The 25,660-nt window shown below is 34.3% G+C and overlaps 1 protein-coding gene across 1 annotated transcript in view; it reads right to left on the reverse strand.

Annotated features, from left to right (window-relative positions):
- Nucleotides 1–259: 259 nt before the first annotated feature.
- Nucleotides 260–25,660, reverse strand: part of Ssl1 (general transcription factor IIH subunit 2 Ssl1) — a 78,938-nt gene continuing 53,537 nt past the window's right edge. The window contains exons 10-14 of the mRNA XM_076475329.1: nt 24,732–24,783; nt 18,866–18,972; nt 4,222–4,330; nt 3,742–3,781; nt 260–439 (exon numbers count right to left, since the gene is read on the reverse strand). Coding sequence (XP_076331444.1) covers nt 320–439; nt 3,742–3,781; nt 4,222–4,330; nt 18,866–18,972; nt 24,732–24,783 — 428 coding nt within the window. The 3' untranslated portion in view covers nt 260–319. The remainder of the gene's footprint in view (nt 440–3,741; nt 3,782–4,221; nt 4,331–18,865; nt 18,973–24,731; nt 24,784–25,660) is intronic.

Here is a 25,660-nt window from a genome sequence, read left to right on the forward strand (position 1 = left end):
TTCCCAGAACTACACTACAAGAAGCATTCAGCAGTGTTAAGAAATTATTATTTAAAAACTTATACATAACCCATGTGAAACCACAACATTTGTTACTTAAAATTTATGCTTATATTTAATTAAAGAAAATTTCGTGTGTACGTGCGTGTGTGTGTGTGAGATAATCTCATCAATGATATGTCATAAAGTATACATGTAAACATTGTCTTTAAAACATTACCAGCTGCAACTGCTTTTGATGTATACATCATGACAGGGATAAAAATTTAAAATATAATTTTATTTATGGACATACCAAAACAAAACTGTAACAAAAAATTCAGATACCCATAGTGAAGTTTCTAGAACTGGAGCAGCCTGGACAGGTATGGAGTGTGTCATGAATGAAGAGATCACATTCTAGACAAAACAGCTGTTGGCACTGGGTGCATCTGTAAACCTGTGGGACAAATATATAACACATTGTCAAACTTCTATAGAAAGTAACTAAACATGGAAATTCTTATAATAAACATATAAGTGGTGTTCCTCACTAGCTTTGGTCTCTCATCATTCAGCTCTAACTGCTGAATCCTTGAAATGAATTAAAGGCCTCTTGGGTAATAACTTGTGTCATCTTTATTTTGAAATTCAAAATGAAAAACATTTAAAGAAATTTTGTATTTAAAAAACAATAAGTAGTCTAGGTAATTGTTATCAGGTTAGGCATAGAGTTACACTATATTTTAGTTAATTTATTTCAAGTTTTATAAATAATTTTTGAATAAACCATTTTAATCTTATAAAAGAATGCAGACTCTTACCATTTTCTTTTCAAATAATTAATATTACATACAAATGCCTTTCAGAAAGTAATTTAAACAAACTTTCAACTGCTCCTTAATTATTTCTGTCATGTAATTTAATTTCTTTTATATCAACTTCTCAGATTTAAACATAAAAATAGGTGAAAACATCACTACAGAGAACAAATTATGTGATGTTGAACTATTACCTATAAATCAACTGATCATAGTAAAACCCATTGATCTTCATAAAAAGTAACAACTACTTTGAAATTACCTAACACATTCAATTACTCTTATCTGTAATATCCATTGTGGTAATGGATAGTCACCTAAAATAATCAATCCAACTAAATTATAAAATAACTGCAAAGTATTATTGACTGGCTAAATTCTGACTACAAAATAGAATAATTGCTTGATATTACTGAGTGGCTAAAATCTAACTCTAAAATAGCACAACTCTAAAATATTAGTGGTAGTTTACATTCTGACTAAAAAATAATAGAAAAACAAAGTATTACTGACTGACTAAAGCACTCTTGAATGTTTTTAGTTCGATGTTCATTACTATAAGCATGATCAATTGTTTGCTCCTAATAAGAACAATTCAATGAACCAACTTTGAGTAATTTTTTTTATTGCTTATGTTTAGATTGGCTTATCTAAAAAGCAAGCATTTCACAAACTACAGAAAATAAAATCTAACAGATACTTCATCTCTCAGCTTTTGTTTCTTAATTTTTCAGTTGTTGTATAATTGTCCCTTTTGCCCTTGAAGAAAAAAAAGTCCACCTTTTGAAAGTGCTCAGGTTATAGTTTTCGTCGTTTTGTACCAAGATTTCTTGTACCTACGTGTTTTTCTCATGTCATTAATGTCTCTGATTTTTCTTTCATTGTGTTGAATTATGCACTTAAATCAAACTATGTGCATTATGACTTAACAGAGGGAAGTGATATTACTATGCAAAATGAGGTTGGTATGTTGGTAATTTAAACAGATGTTAAAACATTAAATACTTATTTCATAATAATATAATGTTCAAAGACATGAACATTTGTTGAAATGTTCCTTAGATGTGAATTTGACTATTTCTGGCCTGATGAAATTGTCCTATGGTGAAGAAATAGTGTTTGTTGTGTTCATGACAATTAAAAATTTATCACTGTGTCTTTATCATCACATGGCAGCCCAGCATGGCCAGGTGATAAAGGCTCTTGACTCACAATCTGAGGATAGCGATTTCGAATCCTCATCACACCAAATATGCTTGCTCTTTCAGCTGTGGGGGCATTATAATGTGATGGTCAATCCCACTATTCATTGGTAAAAGAGTAGCCCAAGAATTGGCAGTGAGTGGTGATAACTAGCTGCATTACCTCTAGTTTTACAATGCTAAATTAGTGATGACTAGTGCAGATAGCCCTCATGTAGCTTTGCATGAAATTCAAAACAAACCAAACCAAAAGTCATTATATGGCTCATATTTTTGGATCCAAAAAGATTTTTTTGAAATCCCTCAATTCATTTGAAAGCAGAGACTAATATCAAAATGTGTGTTTTACATCAGAATAGTGATCTGTATTCAATTGCATAGGTTATTTCATATGTTTTCCAATTTTTTCTAGCTGTATAACAAATACATCTGCACTTAAGTGAAACATTCAATCAGGTTTCTTCAGATTATCATTTAGATGTTATCAAAATGTATGTAACTTAGTAACAATCTCATTATTTGTGTATAAATAATACTAGAATTAGAATCACATAATAGAAAACATCTATTTTACATATAAAAGCAAGCTACACTAATTCAGTTTGTAAAATGGCTCAAAAACTTAATAGGTGGCTGGAGGGAGTCTGAATATCCTTTCTGAAGATAAACATTTTTATAAAAATATTATTGAATGACAAACAGCCAAGGAACGTGACATTCTGAAGAAAAGAGTATTCAACTTTCTCCTAGAAAGTGGAGAATCTCAAACAACAAAAGACTTATGACAACTATAAGCTACAAAGCTATATCCCATGCTAACAGATATCAATGTCCACATCATCAAAGTAAAAGCTGTGGCTAGTAAAGAGAATCCTCCAATCTTGAAGAGCTACAGTGATAAAACTGGACATACTAACTTGTATTGGAACAAGATAATAAACAAGATGAAGCTAACAAAAGCTGAAAAATTATAATAAAACATTTGCCAGCTTGGGAAAAACTTCACAAGAAAATATGAGACAATTTTCCAAAGAAACCTTATCTCATGATTTACAGCAAAGAAATATACAGGGCATTACTGTTGTGGGTAAAACACTTTCTAGTATTAGATATACATCAAACTTAATTGTATTTCCTAAAAACTGCAAATGATCTGCTCTCAAAATATTTTACCTTTATTAGATGTATTCTGCTGTTGTATTTTGAAGCATGCAAGTAACACTGGAATATTCCTCAATAAATAATTATTTCAAAAAATTAATATTTTTAAGGTTAATGAAGAAAAACAGAAAATAATGGACATTGGCAACAATTAAACTGTTTTTTATCAATTATTCTTATGTACAAAAACACGCTAATAACTGAAGAAGTTAGTGTTAATTTTGACAAAAATGTCTGATTGGATTAATCTTTGTATTGTTTTTAGGTTAATGTCACAATATATTTTCAAAATATTCAATATAACACTGTTTATTTATTTCTTTTTTTAAGAATTCAGACATGATGCCTTGGTGTTAATCCAGCTTGGAAAGGTTTAAAAATAGAAAAATAAAGGTTACAATAACTTATGCCAAAGTATATTATATTTTGAAGTTAACTTAATATAAAGACTAAAAATACAATAGCATAATATTGTAAAACTTAAGGAATCAAAAATACTCAAAAATGAGTAAACAGTTCTGAAGTGACAAAACAGGTATCCTCACTTTAATCAAACTTATGTAAAAAAATATACTTACTGTTTGTTCTGTAAACAAAGCTTGACATCCATAACAATACCTATGGTAGGAAAAAACAAACAAACAAGTACTGTTGGTCAAATAGTAAATATTTAAAACAATTCTATCGTTCTATCCTTAGATTAAATCACAAGCTAACCTTTTGTCATAGATTTCATCCAACTTATTTATGTAAAACAATTTATTATCATTTTTATTTTACTGGATTAAAGATAATGAAAAGTAGCTCAGTCTTTCAACTACTAGATCTAGTGTATATGTCAGAAACTGGTAATTTACATGATTTAGGAAAATACAGAAAACACAGAATGACTACCGAGTAACATAGTTAAACTTTAAAAGGATTTTGGGTTAATTATAATCATAGAACATCTGACCAAATTCTGAAGATATGAAACAATACATTAAACATGGGAAATGGTTAAATGTAATTAAATATTTCAAACACCTTTCACTGATACATATATTACACCTGCTTACCTCAAGTCAGAATCAGTAAGATTGCTTACATTCACTTCTTTAAAATCTTCCAGTGGGAATAAATGATGATAAGATCTTGCTAAATGTGGTGCCGAAACTAAGTTTAAACCTATTAAACAGAAGTAAGATTGAGTAATAAAGAAATCAAATACTTTAAACTAAAAACAGTTTTGCGATCTACTACAGCACATGGAAAACATAAAATTCTAGCATACTTAATAAGATGGAGATTTAACAAACTGTAAGTCATACACAAAAATTAAATATATCAAACAGCAGTTAGAACTTCTGAAACGTTTAAACCTATTTAAGCAAACTAAGATCTTGCCAAATGTAGAACCAATACAAAAGCTAAACCCTTTAAGTAAAATACTGCTAAATGGTAAGTGAGGGCTAACACAAAAATAAAATCTATTAAGCAATAGAATGATATTAACTTTTATACAAAGATAATATTTAAGTTTGGTACATAAAAGTAAAGTTGGTAAAGTACACAGAAAATGAAAAATTTAAATCTATTGAACAGAAGTTTGGTATTGCTAAACATGGAGCAACACACTTTAAATTAATCAACAAAGGATAATTCACAAATTTTATCAAAATATATCAAAACTAAACAAATTAAATATAAATGAGATTTTGTCAAATGAAAATTTAACATGAAATTTTAAACCTATTAAATGGGACTAGAATCTTGATAAATGTGAGCTCATTCTGAGTCTGGATATATAATTTAAAAGTCAATATTTTCTAAAATTAAAAATGTATATTTCATAGATACTTACATCCTTTCACAAAATAGCTTTTCTCAATTATTAATGCCCCTTACTGGCACAAATTTTCAATGCTAGCCTTTAACCTTCCACCTCTTGCTTCTGCATATTCAAATGTATATGATTATGCAGCAGCTCTCTACCAATAGAAGTGTGAGACAACCTCTATCATAAGCAGTGCCCTCTCCACATTTCCACTCATTAATCACTTCAAGATTGTTCATAGGACCTACACACAACATACCACCAGCAGTTGGGAACTGGGTGAGAAATGTAAGAGAGAGAGATAATTATATATTAGAAATAAATACTCAGTTTAGGAATATGTTAATTTCCAATGTCATTGTGTGTTTTAAAGCCAAACTGGGCTATCTGCTGTGTCCAACAAGGGTAATCAAACCCCTGATTTCAATATTGTCCAACTGAGTGACTCCAATATGATATCTTACTTCTGCTCAAAAAAAAAAGAAGAAGCTAGAATTCCACATTGAACAAGTGGAGGACCTGTAAAAAAATGATCCTTCTTTAGGAAGTGCCCAAAAATGAGACCACAAGATGTGGAACCAAAAATAAAAAATACTGCACCTCTGATCCAGGTATACTTTTTGCACTTTTATGTCTGTGGTGCAAGCATAACAGGAAAAAAAAAAACATGAAGGAATGCCATAATATGTATTAACTATTCATGGGGCCCCTAAGTGTTGAGTGATTAGGGCATGACAGACTGTAATGGTAGTTCTACCTTATCCAATGCCTGGATACATCTGTGATTGAATGCCAGTTCTGTGGTAGGCATAGGATCACCAACCTCTTTACCTCAAAATGGAAATAAGTAAGGAAGAAGAGCTTCTGTATCAAAATCCATCTCAATTTGCATGCATTTCCAAACCCAACCAACATCTGATCCACCATAAACTGATATGCAGCAGGTTATAGGAAGGTGGGATGACATCTATGGTCACAAGCCTGGCATATTTCTTCTAGTTTATGATAGGAGGAGAGTACTCAAGTGTTCACAAGTGGGAATACATGTGCTATATCTAGCAATAACCAACATCATATCCACTAGAATTCAACATCCAAAAGACACTTGGAAGATACATTACAAATCTTGGGTGCATCTCCAGTCCAAAACCTGATAGTATTTGGAAATTCTCATCCATTCCATGGTAGGAGGAAAAATACCAGCCACAATACATGTAAAGACTTACTTATCTGAACCACCTCCAACCAACACCTGACCCTGCAGAATTGCATCTGAAGGAGGATAGGTAGATAGGAGGAACATCTCAAGGTCACTAAGTGGTTCAACCAAAATATGGAGGTATTTGGAAATTACATAAGTCCACAGTTGGAAGGGCATCATACTATCGACACACGGTTCTAATCATAACTGGATGACCTCTAGCCAACACCATACCTATCAAGAATGTATATTCAAAGGATGGTTGGAAGGAATAATGCCACAGCTAGAAGAAGCAATCTGCCATATTACACACACACACATACATGTATAAACATGGCATAGTGCTACAACCAAAACCTGGCAGCATCTGGAATTATACATCAGGTCTGCAGTAGAAAGTGCTATACACCATCAACATCCACAGAATACCAATGTCTTACACTCAATGGAGAGGTATGATGCATCACTCTGGAGAACAAGCTTCTGCAGTCCACCATCCTAGTGGCAAGAACACCCACACTCCTCTAAAAGAAAGGAGGGAAAATGCATTAGAAATCTGGAAGATCATATCACCAGAAACTGTGCAAGGAGTGACTGAAATAACCTATTTTGAAAAGCACAGCTATCAAGTCAACAAAGTTGATCAACTAAAACCAAACAGCACTTAAAATTGTATATGAGGTTTAGAGTAGGAAAAGCAACAATATAATGGACATTAAACATGGTCACAAGATGAAAAGTACAGATTAAAAAAAAACTTGATCATAGACCCCTCACTACAGAGTGAGATCTAAAATACAATAGAAGAAATGTCCTTGTAAATAAAAAAATAAGAAACACACAGTCCATACCAGTAATAAAAACACCATGGTGTGTAAGATGGTGCCTGGAGGTAAAAAAACAAATACTGATCAAGAAACAGCCAAATGATGTAAATAATGAGAAACAAAGGTATGAAGTGTAGTCCACATAACAGCTCCAATGACGATCTCCAAAGAAAGAGGGAAATCAGAAGTCAGAAACATGGTGAGGTGATGGATTTGATGAGTAAATACCAAAAAAGGCAACATTCCTCAGACAAAAGGGAAGAATACACTAGCCTAAATAACTGATAAATTCAACTCATAAGGGAGAGAGGTCCTGAGACAAAGAAGGATTCCACAAAATAAACAAACAGTTATTTGAATTCTGGAAGGAAGATACCATCAGAGGGTCCAGAAAAGACATGGGAGGTGGTCAAGATCAGAAAAGTCATCAACATTGGAAATGGAGGATATTTTGGGAGGGGTCACAAGTGAAATTACCCTCACTTACAGCAGAAGCCTTGGATAAAAATAAACAGCCAGAGAAGATGAAAACATAGGAACCATGGATCAGCACACTGTGAAAATCAATTGCAGAGATCTCAGACCTCTGCTAGTCACAAGCCAAACCAATAACATGAGCAATAGAGGTTTTAAAGAAAGATGATACAAGAAACATGAAGATAAACAAAGATTTGAATGGAGGATGAGTGAGATAGTAAAGAACAATGAGATTCCAGGGCAAGGAAAAAGGAAAATAAAATAACAAAAAACAACATGGGAGATAAGAAGACAGTTAAACTTTGTAAATTTGAAAATACATGACAATACTGTCCAATGCTGGCAATTGAAAAAAAAGACAATTCCATATCATAGGGTCAAGTGATAAGGAACATTGTAAAGGACAATGTCCCAGGCAGAGTGACCAGCAGTGGAAAGTATGCCATTTGTTCTGATAAACTGCCATGGAGGAGGGTCCTACAGGACGGGCAATCAATGAAGCAATGTGCCTGAAAATCCAGATTGTCTGGGGAGGTACAAGATAAAAGCCATATGTGAAACCTAAGGGTGGAAATGGACAGATGACACTTGTCCAACTGAATTTGACAAAGAAGAACAGGAGACAATGGCAAAGGAAGGTGAGGTGACACTGAAAGCCTGTGCAGAAGTATAAACCACATCTAAACAGGCCAAAACAGAGTTGCTAGGAGTACACAGCACAGAGTAGTTTGAATCAATGAAGAATCCTGGAAATAAGATGAATAGGAGGATATGCATAAGACAATATCCCTTCTATTTTTAATTGAGAGCATCTACAGCTTTTTCCAAAGGATGAGGAATGGGAGATAAAAAATGAAGAAGTTGTGCAACAAAAGTACCCACCTCTAGAAAACTTTAATGAGCACACAACTCACAAAAAACCTGCAAACCTAGTGACCACTTTGTTGGAAGTATCTTGTTGGGCCAAGGTAATTGGCCTGTGACCAAGTTCATGAGGTCTGTAAAATGGCATGCTAACATTCTGATGTGATAACTGTAGGCCCAGTGGAGGAGATTCAACATTCTGAAACAAAGAGCTCATAACCAAGTACATCCTTGCCTGTTGATATAAGACACTACCATCACTGGTCAGAACGAACCATCACTGAGTGCACCCAAAAATCCAACAAGAAATGATAAACAAAATGAACCATCAGCAACTCCAAGATATTAATACATAGAGACAATTCAGCCAGTGTGCAATGACCTGAAACCTCTTGAACTATGAAATATGCACCACAACTCAAAAGAAAAGCATCTGTAAATTAATTGATTGATTTAGTGTTTTATGGCACAAAGCAGCTAGGCTATCTGCACCAAACATCTGGTAAAAAGGTAAAAATAAATTAAATGTAGTAAAATACAGAAAAGGAAATGAAGGTAAAACAAAACATCATTGAAAAACAAAAAAAGCATAAAACCAATGTTGACACCTAGTTTACAATGTAAGAGAGAAAGCAGAGTAAGAGAAGTTGTAAAGTACTTACTCTAGAAAAATGGTAATGATCATAACCCACCAGGAAGACTAACTGGTAAGTTCAAGAACCACCGTCAGTCACCTGAAGTTGGTCTTTCCAGTCCTGGTTCCGGGTTATGTGTCATAGCAGCCATTATCAAAATGTAAAATAATAAAAGTTTTAAAAGACATACAGCAAAATCATAATAATGAGTAGCCACATGTCCAGTAAAAAGGTAAAAGTAAAGTAAATGTAGTAAAATTTGTAAAAGTAAATAAAGGTAAAAACAAAACAGCAAATAAAAAAAAGAAAATTGCATAAAACCGATGTTGACATCCAATCTAGAAAGTTGTAAAGAACTTCTTTAGCAGAATGGTATTGATCATAACACGCCAGGAAGACTAACAGACGTACTAGAACCACCGTCAGTCACCTGAAGTTGGTCTTTCCAGTCCTGGTTCCGGGTTATGTGTCATTATGGCCAGTACCAAAGGGTAAAGTAATAAAAGTTTAAAAGACATGCAGCAAAATTGGAATAACAACTTGCCAGGACGACTAATGGGTAGTTCAAACGGATAGTTAAAACAGCAGCATTAGTCACCTGATGTTGGTCTTTCCAGTCCTGGTGTCGAGTTATTTAATGTTCTGGCCATTTTTCAATATCAAATTGAACTAGAGAGAATGAAACTGTGAAAAGGGAACCACAATTAAAAAGGTGTAATGAATAAATATCAAACACTTAAATGAGATTAAAAAGATTAATGGCCATTAAAAAATTAAAAACTTTATCAAGGTGGACAGTGTCACCATCACCAATAACACTGTCCAACTGGAAAGCCCCAGTGCAGAGTCAAAGTCCTTGGTGATGAATGGGGTCCAGCAACTTTAAGGCCAAGGGTCTGGCAGAGCCATAGACCACTGATCCATAGTCGAGTTTTGATCGAATAAGAGCACGATATACCTTTAACATAGAACATTGATCTGCTCCCCAAAGGGTAGTAGAGAGGACACAGAAGATGTTCAGTGCTCTTGTGCATTTGACTCTTAGCTGCTTTAAGTGTGGTATAAAGATCCACTTATGGTCAAAGATAAGCCCAAGAACTTGGTCTCAGGAACCACTGGCAGCAAAACATCACTGATATGAAGTTCAGGATCAGGGTGAACACCCCGTTGGCGGCAAAAGTGCATGCTAACGATTTTAGAGAGAGAGAATTTAAAGTCGTTTGCCATAGTCCACTTCAGTACACGATTGAGGGCAGTTTGTAGTTGCCGCTCAATATATCTCATGTTCAATGACTGACATGAGATGTGAAAGTCGTCGACATACAGCTCATTCGCAATAGTGAGAGGGAGTTGTTCAGTGATAGCATTTATCTTTATACTGAAAAGTGTGACACTCAAAACACAGCCCTGAGGGACTCCAAGTTCCTGTACAAAAGTACGGAAAGTGTCGAACCCACAGGAACTTGGAATCTCCTGTCCATTAAATATTTTTCAATAAACATGGGTAAATGGCCACGTAACCCATACATGTGGAGGTCTCGCAAAACGCCATACCTCCATGTTGTGTCATAAGCCTTCTCAATGTCAAAGAATACTGATACAAGATGTTGGCGTTTGAGAAAGGCTTCTCTGATTAATGTTTCAAGTCAAATTAGGTGGTCTGTAGTGGAGTGCTGTCGTCGGAACCCACACTGGGTGGGCGAGAGAAGGTTGTTTGATTCAAGGAACCAAACAAGACGAGCATTAACCATCCTTTCTAAGGTCTTACAGAGACAGCTCGTCAAAGCAATTGGACAGTAGTTTGAAGGAACCTTGGGATCTTTCCCTGGCTTAGAGAAAAGTAAAATAATAGCCTGGCACCAGGCATCAGGAAAAACATTCTCCTACCAGATCCGGTTAAAGACAATTAGAAGGACATCAAGAGAAGCAGGAGATAGATGGTGCAGCATGTCCAACAGATGTACTGCCAGACAGATGAAGGGCCATTTTCAGTTCCACCAGTGTAAAGGGACAATTACAGTCAAAGAGACAGTCAGTTCGAAAGGAAAGAGGTAAATGCTCTGCCCGAGTCTTGATGGCCAAGAAGGTGGAGGAACAAGCAGAAGTGCTAGATACCTGGCAAAAGCTTTCACCTAGAGTATCAGCAATGCTCCGGACATTAGCCACCTCCTGACCATCAGAGTAAGATCGAGAGGGGGACAGAATTGTAGTGCCCACTAACCTTTTGAATCCTGTATCATATGACCTTGGAACTAGTGGTAGAAGATATCCTAGTTGTGAACTTAATCCAAGATTCCTTCTGGCTTTGACATCTTACCCACCTAGCATGTGCACGAGCCCATTGGAAAGTGATACAGTTCAAAAATGTGTGGGATATCTACGAAACGTATCCTAGGCACGTTTTGGAGCCTTCCATGCTAAATGGCAAGCAGGATTCCACCACGGATGAGGATATCATGGAAAACGTGTTGAGGTTTCAGGAATACACTGAGCAGCTGCTTGTATAATACAGCCAGTTACTGCTGCCACAGAGTCGTCTATTAATGGTTGATTCACGATGGCAGGATCAAGTTCTGCAAGAGCAGTGAAAGTGGACCAGCCTTTCTGATCCAGCTTCCACCAGGGCACGCGGGTAGGGTGGCATCGACCACAGCCAGTCTCTCTCAAAAGTATTGGAAAATGATCATTGCCTAGTGAAAAATGGGAGAATAATGAAGGGAAGCAAACTGAGAGATCAATAGCGGTAAAAGACTGACTAGGTGCATGAAAATAAGTGGAAGAACCAGTATGGAAAAGAGAAAGATTGTGATCAGAGAGCATACGCTCTACAGAGCGACCCCTCCCATCAATAACAGCACTTCCCCAGAAGGGATGATGTCCATTAAAATCTCCTAGGAGTAGAAAACGAGATGGCAACTGTTCAACGAGACCATCAAAGCCTGATTGATCATATGTTTCTCCAGGGTACAGGTGGAGAGAACAAACAGTGATGGTATGAACCAAGGAAACACGGATGGCTACGACCTCCAAGGGTGTGTTGAGTGACAAAGACAGGGTGGGCACATGCTGATCAACCAATAGTGCCACCCCTCCATGTACTCGTCCATCACACAGCCTATCATTTCTGTACAGAGAAAACTGCAGAATGGTGACTGTATCAGCAGGATTTAGAAATGTCTCTTGTAAGGAAAGACATACAGAATGGTAGGAAGCAATCAGTGTTTTGATATCAGCCAGATTAGAACGTAAACTTCGACAGTTCCATTGTATCAAGGTGACCATTTTTAATGATGGGTAGGCAAAGTGGCTGGAGAAACCTTCTGTTTACGACCACGTCTTTTTTCCTTACTGTCCTTAGTCGGAGGAGGTCTATCAACCTCCATGGATCCTGCCCTGGGTCGATTGGGCAGGTCTTTGTTATTGGAAGGGGATTCCAGTGAATGAGGACGCGAACGAATGATTGTTTTGCCTCTTGGGGTGGGAGAAAAAGATGTATCAGAAGAAATGCCTGCATTTGAAACTGAAGGGCGTGGATCTTGAGGTTTGTTGGAATGTTTGGGAGGAACAGAGATGGGTGTGGAAGTCGATACATCAACCTTTTTAACCATGGAGGTCAAAAGGCTTTTCATTTGTTTTGAAAACGATTCTCTTGGAGGCACAGAGAGATCTGTCTGCACTCTCACTGTAGTTATGGAATGAAGTGCAGCAGCATATGTCCAAGATGGAGTAGCGGGCAGCAATTTCCGAGCCTCAAGATAACTATTATTATGAATCATTTTCAAACGCTGCACCTCTTTGTCCTCCAACCATTTTGAGCAAGAACGAAAGTAGGAAGGGTGAGAACCATTGCAGTTGATGCAATGTGGGTCCATGTCACATTCATAGGCATCATGGTCCTTGCCACCACAACGAGCACATGTAAAGGAAACACGACATGATGTCTTTGGGTGGCCGAACCTCTGACACTGGAAACATCGGAGAGGGTTTGGAATGTGTAGCCATATCCTGCCTTGATGGTGGCAGGTGCACGTGATGATGTAAATGTCAAAACGAGGGTATTTGTTGGCAGTGTAACTCCATCTTTGCAAGTGGAGATGCATCTCACTGCAGAAACTCCTTGAGTGAAGAAACCAGCGAGAATCTCTAATCTCAGGGATGTTCTTCAAATCCCTCTCAACAATAACTCCTCGTAATGAATTCAAGGTAGCATGAGGGGTAACCTCAATAGGTATATCCCCAATTGCCTTTGAATTCAAGAGGAGTTCACTGTGGTGGGTTGTGGATGTTTCAACTAATATGTCTCCAGATTGAAGCTTCATTACTGACTTTGGAGAGCCAGCAAGACCCTCTCGTCCCTTCTGAATAAAAAAGGAGGACAATTGCCCTAAAGGTTTTTCTGAAAGAGAATGTAATATAAGAAAACAAGGTATGTGTGTTACAGATGTTGAAGATTGCTGCTCAGTCTTCAAGACGTGGTTGCTTACCTATTGACTGTTTTTTCACTATTTTATTTAAATTTTTTGAAGGAGGATCCATAGGAAAAAAGAAAAATTTTGGTACCCACTGACCCCACCCACCATGGAGCCCTACAAAGGGACGCACTACAATGTCATGCAAGAACAATGCAGCAATGCCAGGGTTTCATGAGCACTATACCCAAACACCATCATCAGGCACAATGTCCACAACACCCGTTGAGAACTTCCAACACTGGTACTTGGTTGACTCTAGTCCAAGTGGACCAGCCGATTGACCCAAGGGGGGCCACCCAAAGGCTGCCCGTCTACAGGAATTCGAGGCCAAAGTGGTGTGTTAGGGTTGGACCCCTCAACCACCAGGTTCCTCTCCTCCCCTTCACAGATTGCCATGCATGGCAAACATGTGGCAGATCCCAGAGAAGGTAACCAGACAGAACAGAACCGTCCCTGGGAGGACCCCTCACCATGTACAGGAATCCACACCGAGGGGGCATCTGTAAAAAAGATGACAATCTTGTTGAGAAAGTGAAAGAAACTCATGTGGTAGTATTGATCCAATCCAACCACCAAGTACAGTTTGCCAGTAGTTGGATAGTCAGGGTAACTAGAGCATCTACAGAATCCCAAACAAGGCTTCACTGGTTAAGTAACACCCACTGAAGGTGATACACATGGGTGCAAACAAGAGGAATGAGAGCATTTAGAAAAGCTCACATCTCTTCTGCAGTAGGAATGAGAGTAACCAATATTCTGTAAACTTAATGTTCCACATCTTGCAAACAAAGAGAAGGCTAGGCCTAAGTGATAAGGGAATTGAAAAACACATTGAGATAAATCATATATCAAACAGGTGTAAGAAATGACTTCCCCGACTTGATGAGCCAATGCATTCCAACAGCCTCTTAAAGAATAAAATAAGTATGAACAGCAGATACAACCTAAGAGAAAGCTAAAAGTAGCCAGTTATCCATGTAAGGGCAAAAATGTAAGCCTCTGGCATAAAACAGTTGAGCAAATGACCTAAATGCTCAGCAAAAGGCACAAGGAGCCAAAGTCAAGTCAGATGGTAAAGCCCAAAAGTGATGAACATGCCCTTTATAACCAAATTGCAGGAAATACTAGGATGACTGGGAGATGGGAATGTGTAAAGAGTCATCCAACATGTTAACTTTTGTCATCCACAACCTAGAGTGAAAATTCACTGAAGGGTTAATTAAGATTCCATCATGAATTTAGGTACAACCAAGAAACTGTTTTGTAATTGGTTACGAATCTCATGTCTTTTTGGATATGATTAACAGATGGGAGTAAAACACCTGCTGAAAGGGTTCCTCAAGTTCAATGGTTTCTTTATAAAGTATGTTCCAAACTTTCTCCTATAGATGCTGGCAAGAAACAGGATCCCTTGGTGGTGAAGGAGCAACAGGATGAGGAGATAGTGGAGGAGAGCAATAGAAGTGAAGGGCCAGACCACATATGTTGAAAATGGAAAATCCTGGCTTCAACTCTGGGTCAAATCACTGTTGCTGTAATCCTCACCGTTGAGTAACAACTAGATTACAACTGAATGAACAAAAGCTGGGACCGACAATGGGTTGAACACTGGGGGGGGGATAACTGAATTCCCTGAGCCAGCAAGCACCTTTTCGATAACGCATGTACCATTGTGGACTACATCAGTCTGATAAGGGAAAATGAATTTGTCAGAAATTCATCAATGCATTAGGTTTCAAACCCCACAGTATAATGAGATATTCCAAATGTTGGAAATCAAGGTAAGATGAGGAAGATAAATGAAATGCATCAGTATAATATTCAGACAGACCAGCCATACTAAATGTGACCAAAGCTAATGCCCAAAATGCTGGGCATAAATTCCAACATCAAGTGAGGGAGGGAACACTAAATATTCTTCACCAAGGAGAGCAGGTTGAAAATCATAGGAAACAGATGATAAGGATAAGACAGCACAAACCTGATTAATTAATTCCACAAAGAAAGAGTGAAAGAGGTCTGGGTAAATCCTCCAATATCACTCATGACTGAGAAGCATAATCAAGGGAAAGGTGAAGAGATTTTTAAATTGTTGTTCTCTCTGTCAGATACCTCAGGAGCAGCAGGACAGGATATTCCTTGCATGATGGTATAGGTTGCATGAACGCAGACATTTCTCATAAAATTGTTGCTGATATGTTCTCAACCAATAATTAAGTAATCAACATGGTAGTACTAGTCAGGAAACCCACAGCAGTAGTAACAGCTGTGACAATTCCACTATGAATGCATAGTGACAATTCCAAACTTGAAACAAACAAAAAAAAAGTTAGAAAAAGCAACATTTCACAATTCAAAAATGCAAAAAAGTAAAGAAACATTGAAGAAAAACTAAATCTGCAATATAAAGTAAAATGTTGATGAATTCATGAGCAAAAACAAGCATCACTGCCAAGGAAAAAGTGATTAACAAGTGTAAATATGAAGGGGGCACTTTTTACAACAGAGTTTTTGTCAAACTCCTATTGGTGAAGAGCTGCTGCATAGTAATTTGCATGTGGACATGGAGAAGCAAGAGGTGGAAAGCATGCACTGACAGAGTTCAGTACTAACTGAGAAAAGCTATTTTGTGAGAAGATGAAAGATATTGTAACACAAATAAGAACACATTTATTATGGAGAAGACAAGTTTAAACATATAACAAAAACTGAATGTAAGGTGGTATTAAATTTGAGTCTATGCAAAAAAATAATAAGATCTTCACTCAATGTCTCAACTTATTAAACATAACATTTTTCTATGTGTGGAGCTAGCACTTAAACCTAATAAACATAAGTGATTTCTGAATATATGAACTAATAATAAAAACAAGGTATACCAAACAGAAAAAAGTAATAATAGTAGCATGTGGAACTAATAATACTAAGTTTCAACTTGCTAAACCAAAGTACGATCTTTCCAACTGTACCCTCACCATAACATGTTTAATTAGGAATAAAAGAAGAGATATTTCTGTGTTGTGGCAAAGATTTGTTTAAGCTTATTAAATGCAAGTTGTTCAAAAATAGGGACAACCATATTAAGTACTAAACATTAGCTACTTGGTCTTGAAGTGAATCATAAAGAACAATATCTAATTTACATAAAGTCAGAATTTCCTCAATTCTTTTGTTTTGCTGAATAATAAAAATTATACCAAATGGCTATAGATCAATCACACAAAGGCCTCAAGGCATTGACAGCAAAAGTTCTAAAAAAGTTTAAACATATTTTGCTTTTTAGTAAATCTTGCCTTTGTTTCTGAAAAAAGTAGTGCAGATGAGGTAAACCTGACATCTATTAGTAAATATAAATATAAATTAAAAATAGATTTATGAATGCTGTTAGATATTTAAAACAGAGGTCGCCCAAGTAAACAACGTTTCAGGAAGCATGGAATTTAGAATCATTAACTTAGGGATAGTAGAATGGTATTGCACACACTAGTGCAGTGGTATTGTACCATGAATAACAGCATCTATACATTTACTTGACTGTGGACTCTAGACAATATTATAGTGCAGCATTCCTATGGGTATGGTTAAACTATACATATGGGTTAACTGTACATTTACTTCACTGTGGACTCTAGACAATATTATAGAGCAGCATTCCTATGGGTATGGTTAAAGCTTGTCAAATGTGTTACAGACATCCCAAAGAAGTGAAGTGTTTTTACATTTAGAGAGTAAGTTATTCCATGAACTATAGGAAAAGAGCAAGAAAGAGGTTATCAACATGATTAAAGTATTCATCTTCTCAATAGCTTGGTTGAGGACAGTACATACCAAGTTATCCTTGGAGATTAATTCAAATGTGAATGAGGAAGTACCTCCTTACAAATATAAACCAACTAGGATGACAGTTTGATATTATTTCAGTTGGTTGCAAGTGAAAAAGATTTCTTTAGCCAGATTGCGAAGAATCAAATTTCAAAGTCAATGGCATCTACAGAATAAACACAAATAATAATTTAACAGGTGATTACCACCTTCCTAACAATAGGTGCACAATGATAGATAGGTTTATCAGATAAGTAGAACACTACAATGAGTGGGAGCTCAAATAAACTGAGTATTAAGATCTAAAGAGAATTAACAAACTAGGCATAAGCTTAAACATTAAGCCATAGAATAACTCTACGTTTAGTTATTAATAGTGTTAAGTATGGTAAAGTTTAGCCCTATCTAAACTAAAGCAAAAAAACATTCACAACTTACAACATTAACTTAACCCTTTATCAAATATAGTCTGTAATTCATAAAGGCTTAACTAATGTTAGGCCTGTGACAAGCAGACTTACAGATTTCGAGGTCTGGAATTAAAAATATTTTATATTATTCTGCAAATCCTTAAGCTAAAGAAGTACTGTTGCAATAAAGATAATAATTTCATCTCATATGTTTTGCAGATCTCTGACATTTATGTGCCTAGGTAAAAGTATCTGCACCCAATAATGATAAAACATTCTTTTTTGTTAACCTGAAAATGACCTAGGAAGGTCAAAACGTTGTTCTCTGCTTTATTAGTAAAAGTGTTAATACCCATACCAGCTGTTCTTAGATACATTTTTACTTCAAGTGGGTTTCTCGTCAACAAGAGATAAAACCTTCCCAATTATTGTACATCTGTGTTAAATGTGTAATAAAGTTTTCTTTGCTACCCATTCAACCATTCTCTAATCTGTCTAAGCTTAGACAGTTATATGACATCTCACAGCAAAAAATGTATATAGCCTTAAAATGAATATAATTTAACATACAAATAAATTTATAATTCATGAAAAGGAAAGGAATAGTTACAGAAGTCATACAACAGAAACTCTTAAACCTTTATATTTACTCTGCTATTAGGTATTAGTCTAATTCTTGTTCCATGAAATCATACCTAAACTTCCTTTACAGCTATTTTTGAGTAATTATTTATAATCATATTTAGAAACTTTGTATCATTCATTCAAAAAGAATGCCCACTTTGAAAATTTGTATTTCCAATTTTTTAAATTATCAATAATATGAAAAGATATTTCTCAGGATAAATCTAATTTTTGAAGAACAAATATCCATACTGCAGCAAATTATCTAATAAGAGCTGCAGGTGTCTTCAACAATACTAACTTTGATAAAAACAAATCTCTACAGTCTTAAACACATTGTCAGAGTGTCTGGAAACAACCAAAGTACAAAATTATGTTCATACCATGGAAATATTTAAGACATTTCTGTTGTTCTATTAACTTATGAATAATTAGTTATTTGCCTAAGGTATCAACTGGATTGCTGTCAATTCCAGCTGTGCTGGTTTCGGAAAACAACATAAAATAATTACAGTATTAGCTATTACTACTAAACAACAAAAATAGAAACTTACCACAGGCCTTACACTCTACTGGTAGCTCACAATACTTGCTGTGACACTGTGGACAGAAATATCCTCCAATTCCAAACTTTTCTCCTGGAACTTTACTGTCTAGGTGGCTTTAGATTTAGTAATAAAAAGAATTAAAATTCAAGTTGTATCATAAGTTTTTATTCAGCAAAACCCTACACAAAATACAATAAAAATGAAAGTAAAAAGTTTGTAAGCAAACTGCTGCACCTACGAATTATGCTGACAGAAATAAAATACTATCTACAAAAACCACTGGATAAACTTTTCATATTAGATAATTGGGTATAAAGGTTCCACAGGATTCACCATTTTCTTGAAAAAAAGTTTTTCCATTATTTACATTGATGTGTATCTCAGAGTGTTATATCTAATAATTTTAAATGGCACCTTTCAGTTTCATTTTCTTTCTTATTACTGTGAGAGACAATTGAATCCTCAATAGAATTCATATGCAGCAGACAAAATTTCAGTTTTTTTTATACTCAGGTTTATAAGCACGTTTCTGAGTTCATTTTTTAATGGGTAAAGTTAAAAAGCTGTTTGTATCTAGTAAATAATTTGTAAATGCAATCATCATAAACCATACCCAGCTGATACAAGTTCTATCCATCTACATAAGCTGCATTCATCCATTATCAGATGGAGCTCTCCATCAGACAAGTCCAGTATTTCCTATTCTTAACATAAAGTGTCCATTTTATTCCTGCTTCTACCACTATATCATCCCTTCATCTTCTCTTTTGCCTCTCCCAGGTTGCTATTCCATTGTTCTTAAGGCCCACCCAAAATCAAAATATTTTGCTATATGGCCAGCCCATTTCCATTCAATTCTCAGAATAAAGCTTACTGCATCTATTATATTTGTTGCTTTTTATATTCTGTCATTTCTCCATCTGTCTTGTAGTGTTATATGAAGTATATTTCTTTCCATAGCTTTTTGTTGTTTCTATGTTTTTCCTTATCCATTTAATTAGTGCCCACATATGGTCACCATATGTTAAGGTTGGTAGTATATATACATTGATTCATGATTGTTTCCTTCAAAATAATATCAAAACATCACCTTGTTACTTTTATTCTAACCAAAATTTCTTCTACTGTTGTGATTTCCATTTTGAGGGTTTGTCCTAAATAGTTGTACTCTGATGCTTTCTACATTTCTTCATTCTCAATTTTAATGGTATCTATGTCATGATAGGTGGTCACATATTTGGTTTTTCTTATGTATTTGAATCCTGTTTTTTTCCTACTGGCTTTCAAACTGTTTAATAGGACTTCAATCTTTTTTTATTGAATTTGTAAAGACAGCTACATCATCTTATATCTGTTAATATCTTATCTGTGTTTATACCTCTGTTCACTAGCTCAGTTTGTCTGAATACTTCTTGCTAAATTTCTATAAACAATTTCAAAGATAATGGATCACCCTGTTCCCCCCCTCTCTATATCTTTATCACTGGTGATACCTTTTTATCAAGATGTATTTTTTACTGTTGTGTCTGTACATATCTCTCACTATTACAATGTATATTAGACTAACACCTATTGTAACAAAAGTATTTAATATTACACTGTGTTCTGTACAGTCAAATGCTTTTTCATAAAATATAAATCCCACATATAAAAGTAAGTTGTGTTCATTTGATTGTACTTTCGTTTGGCTAATTGCATGTAAATGAGCTGTTGTTGAGAAATTTTTCCTAAAGCCTGATTCTTCTTTTAGATGGTGTTCACCTAAAATACTTTACAATCTTTTTTGTGATATTTTTGTGAATGGTTTATATAAATGAGATAAAAGACCTCTAAGATGGTAATATTTACATTTTGCTTGAAGTATTGAATTCCTAGACATAATGCATATATTTTCATGTGAGACACTGGCATTGAAACAAGTATATATAACCCATGAAGTTACCTATACAAAGTTGAAAATGAAAGCAAATAACTAAGACAAGAAATCGGTAAAAAAAAAGTTTAAAAGTAATTAAAAATTACTTTAAAAATATCAAATACACTTCAACAATCTTAGTTAATAAAATTCATAATTAGCTATTTGATAAAAGAGTTAAGATAATTATGACTGGTGAGCACCTTTCAGGTGTTGATTAAACATCTGTATATCAGTATTTCAAAATTCAAGTAACATAATAATTCCAAATCTATTTCAACAATTTCAACCTAAAATATCTTAGAATTGATATTCTATTATTTAGTGTAAAAAAAATGCACAAAGTGTTTAAATTTAGGTTTGTGTACAGCTCTGAGCAGTTTCATCTGCAAACGATCTACTTGTCAGTTAAAAAATAAATTTTTTGTCCATTCCAAAATACAAGTTTACATCTACCAACAAGCTATCATCCCTTGATAATATAATTATTCCTACATTGTTTCTGAAGTCCACCTTCTCTTTCACTAATTTTATCAGTACAGATCTCGTTCCCACCCTTGTATATAATTATTCCTACCTTGTTTCTGAAGTCCACCTTCTCTTTCACTAATTTTATCAGTACAGATCTCGTTCCCACCCTTGTATATAATTATTCCTACCTTGTTTCTCAAGTCCACCTTCTCTTTCACTAATTTTATCAGTACAGATCTCGTTCCCACCCTTGTATATAATTATTCCTACCTTGTTTCTCAAGTCCACCTTCTCTTTCACTAATTTTATCAGTAAAGCTCTCATTCCAACCCTTGTATATAATTATTCCTACCTTGTTTCTCAAGTCCACCTTCTCTTTCACTAATTTTATCAGTACAGATCTCGTTCCCACCCTTGTATATAATTATTCCTACCTTGTTTCTCAAGTCCACCTTCTCTTTCACTAATTTTATCAGTACAGATCTTGTTCCCACCCTTGTATATAATTATTCCTACCTTGTTTCTCAAGTCCACCTTCTCTTTCACTAATTTTATCAGTACAGCTCTCATTCCCACCCTTGTATATAATTATTCCTACCTTGTTTCTCAAGTCCACCTTCTCTTTCACTAATTTTATCAGTAAAGCTCTCATTCCAACCCTTGTATATAATTATTCCTACCTTGTTTCTCAAGTCCACCTTCTCTTTCACTAATTTTATCAGTAAAGCTCTCATTCCAACCCTTGTATATAATTATTCCTACCTTGTTTCTCAAGTCCACCTTCTCTTTCACTAATTTTATCAGAACAGCTCTCATTCCAACCCTTGTATATAATTATTCCTACCTTGTTTCTCAAGTCCACCCTCTCTTGCACTAATTTTATCAGTACAGCTCTCATTCCAACCCTTGTATATAATTATTCCTACCTTGTTTCTCAAGTCCACCTTCTCTTGCACTAATTTTATCAGTACACCTCTCGTTCCCACCCTTGTATGATCTTACATCAAATAATCTGAACAACAATTAAATAAGTTCACCATTTCATATTGTACAGTTAAAGCTTAAAGACCACTGGATATAGTAAATTATTAACTACTTACATTCATGTATATGGCCAATTATTATTGTTTTTATTGTTTATTTTTTCAAATTTGTTAAGTTTTGCAACTTGTTTTTATGTGCCTCCTAATCAGATCAAAATGTGACAGACATTCAGCTTATAGCTGCACTTTATTTTTAAATTAAATGTTCAAAACGTGTCTAAATTTTCTTTTGGGCTAATGATTATCTTATTTTGTTTCCATGTCTCATCATTTTTTATTTTTTATTATAGCCAGGGGTCTCAAAATATAGAAGCAGCAAGGACTGCTCTGAAACTCTGAGAGAGCCTGTTTATGTAGGGTATATACATGCTACCAGAAGTAATTTACGGTTTTGTGGAAAAGTAACAAAACCAACAGAATCTAACAGAAAGTTCAGTTGACTTAGGAACAAACCACAGATCTATGTATCTGTTTATAGTTTCTTTAAATATTACTTTCTTTCTTGAAAATGTTTAAATGTTAAGTTATATTTATGTCAAAGCTACAAAAATGTTCTTCTATGACATCAGGTAAACTTAGTTATGTTTAATGAGCTTGGTAGATGAAGACAAAGTGTTCCAATGAAATAAGTTCTAACTTTTTAATTTTATTGTAAAATTTACCATAAATTATTATTTACTAAAAACAAAACTATATTTAGTAAACATAAATTGACCTTGATCAAAAATAATGTTATCTAGCCTAGCCTGATGCCGATTTGAAAGGTCAGAAGCTAGGTCATCAATAAATGTTTGTCAGTTTAAATGGTAATTTTTCATGATTTACAACAAAGTTGTAACTACTGATATCACCAAAATAACCAATCAAAAGATATGTGTTAATAAAAAAAATTAATCAGTGGAGATTTCTGATCAATATGAAAGAAATTTGAAATTCCAAGTTGAAAGGAAGTATTTCAAGTTTTTTTTCCAAAAATATCTCACAACAAACTTTTGTAAATTTCATGACGTAAAAATGATAGAATAACAACAGCAACTTAAACAAATTTTATAAAGCCTGAAATAAGCACTATTAGTAACTTTTTCTAAGTTTCATGCAATTTTATTAAGTATTTGTACTGTGAGAAGGAAGAAATCAACAAGTTTTAGTGACACCCTTTCAATACAGAAAGTGTATTCTTAATATGGACCCTAATGAGCATATATATTAAATGACTGGCTCTCAGCCACATTTAGATAGAGTATTAAAGATAGTTACAGGTAGATTTCTTTAGCTGCAGTATAGGAGCTCACAGAATGGCTCTTGAATTTTAAAGTACAAACTTTTAGCTCATAATTCTATCATCCCTTGATCAATTTGAAATCTATTTACAGTTTTGGACTTAGGAGGTCAAACCCCCTTTCAACTGATCAAATTGACCATATCCAAGGTCTCTGAGATTTATTTACTTTAATCTCGCCTAAAAAAATTTCAATTCAATTTGACAGTAGTATAGCAGAGATTATGATGAGTACTGGTGCACAAAAGTATAACTAATAAAAAGACAAAAAGGTTCCATAGACTAATTTACACTAATTCTGCTGAAAAAATATTAAGTGCCATGGCTACTGAGGATTCCCTCTTGTGTGTCCAGGTGAATCAGTCTGGTCAAACTATTTTTTGCTTATATTTTGTATTATGTACTTATAAACTCATTATTGCTGTAAAAATTCTCATTGGCTTTTAGATCTCCAATTTGGTTGGAATGCTTTCTGAATGCCTCTAAATGCTGATTCATGTTCCCTGTTTGTATTACACAATATTTGGTGAAACCCTTAGTAAACAGTATATTAAGTAGTTTTCCATGAGATTTTCTAATAGATATGTTATAACAAACCAATTGAAATACTTTCCTAAGAGCACCACTGTTGTTTTATTTTTCACAAAGGCAAACAAAAAACAAAAACAAAAGTAAGATATTTATGCAAGGTGTGTTGACAGCTTATGAAAAGTCTCACATAAAAGAGAGGAAAGATTGCTTAAAAAGCAACATCAGAAAAAATGAACATGAAATGAAAATATAATAAAGCTGGTTTAAATTTTTATATGTCCATAAATTAATCTTTGAAGATATTAATAATAAAAAAAAGCTGGTCATATCTTGTGTTTCTTCTCTTTGCCTGAGAAACAGGATTTAATTTTGTGGAGTCTCTTACTGAAATGTTTCTCATAATACAACTGATAAACAATCTATGTTAAAACCTATATTAATCCTTGGTTCTCTTGATATCACAGATATGAAAAATAAACAACAGTCCCTTAATAAATAATTGTATAAAAAACATCAAAGCATAAACATGTAGAACAGATAACTACTGCTGAAACCAAATTAATTCCCCCTATAATACTTTAAAACAATTATTAGCAACAACACTAGTTTTCTTCAAACTTAAAAACAACTTACCAATTACACAATGATGACTTGCTTTCTGCATCACTAACATGCGGAGGAAAACCTTAATTGTAGAAGAAAAGAAAACAGTACAAGAACACATGTTGTAACTTGTATGAAGTAATCTAACATATGATACTTGAAAAATAAATGTTTAGCATGGTAAAGTCTTTCTTCAGCAATAAACAAGCATGCAAATTTTTTATTCATTTAAAAAACAACATCAAAAATTTTCCTGTTTCTAGCTTTTAGGAACTTGTAAAATCAAAAGCTGTCTTATCAAAAACAGACACAATATTCTATGACAAAAAAGCACTTTAATTTTCACTTTCACTGGTCTAGATATATAATTTATTAACAGTTTTAAAATACACTTCTTTGTCATATAACAAAAACTAAATAACTCAGAGTTTCCAAAATTATGTATACAGTTTTGAATGATTCAATCCTATTTTCATTTTGTAGGTCTTGAAAACATTAATAAACAGTACAGTTCTAAAGTCAGTAATACAAAAATAATCCACAACTTTTCAATCAACAGCTATAGGAGTTTACTCAAAATTAAAACTGCACATTCCTTAGTTATTTCCAATATGTAAAGGAAACATTTTCATTTAATGGCTACAGATGAAATTTGTCATGCAACAGAATGGTCTTTCTTTCTTAGAGGAAAGCATAATGCAACACAATTTCCAAATCATACCCACAAATATAATACTGTACATTATATATATTGTTGTCTTATTGTTACACCAAATAGTTTTCCTCTATGATATTTTCATCCTAACAATTCTGACTTACAAGAAAAATTTATTACAAATTAATATGAATTTCATAAAACACTAATTAAAAATGTTCAGAAGAGACTGAATAAATGGGAAAAGAGTTTTTAAGTTTATTTGCAAATGAGTTTCTTACAATTTTTTATGTAACTTTTCAAA

This window comes from Tachypleus tridentatus, chromosome 13 (assembly GCF_004210375.1).
Source record: "Tachypleus tridentatus isolate NWPU-2018 chromosome 13, ASM421037v1, whole genome shotgun sequence".
Classification (NCBI taxonomy): Eukaryota; Metazoa; Arthropoda; class Merostomata; order Xiphosura; family Limulidae; genus Tachypleus; species Tachypleus tridentatus.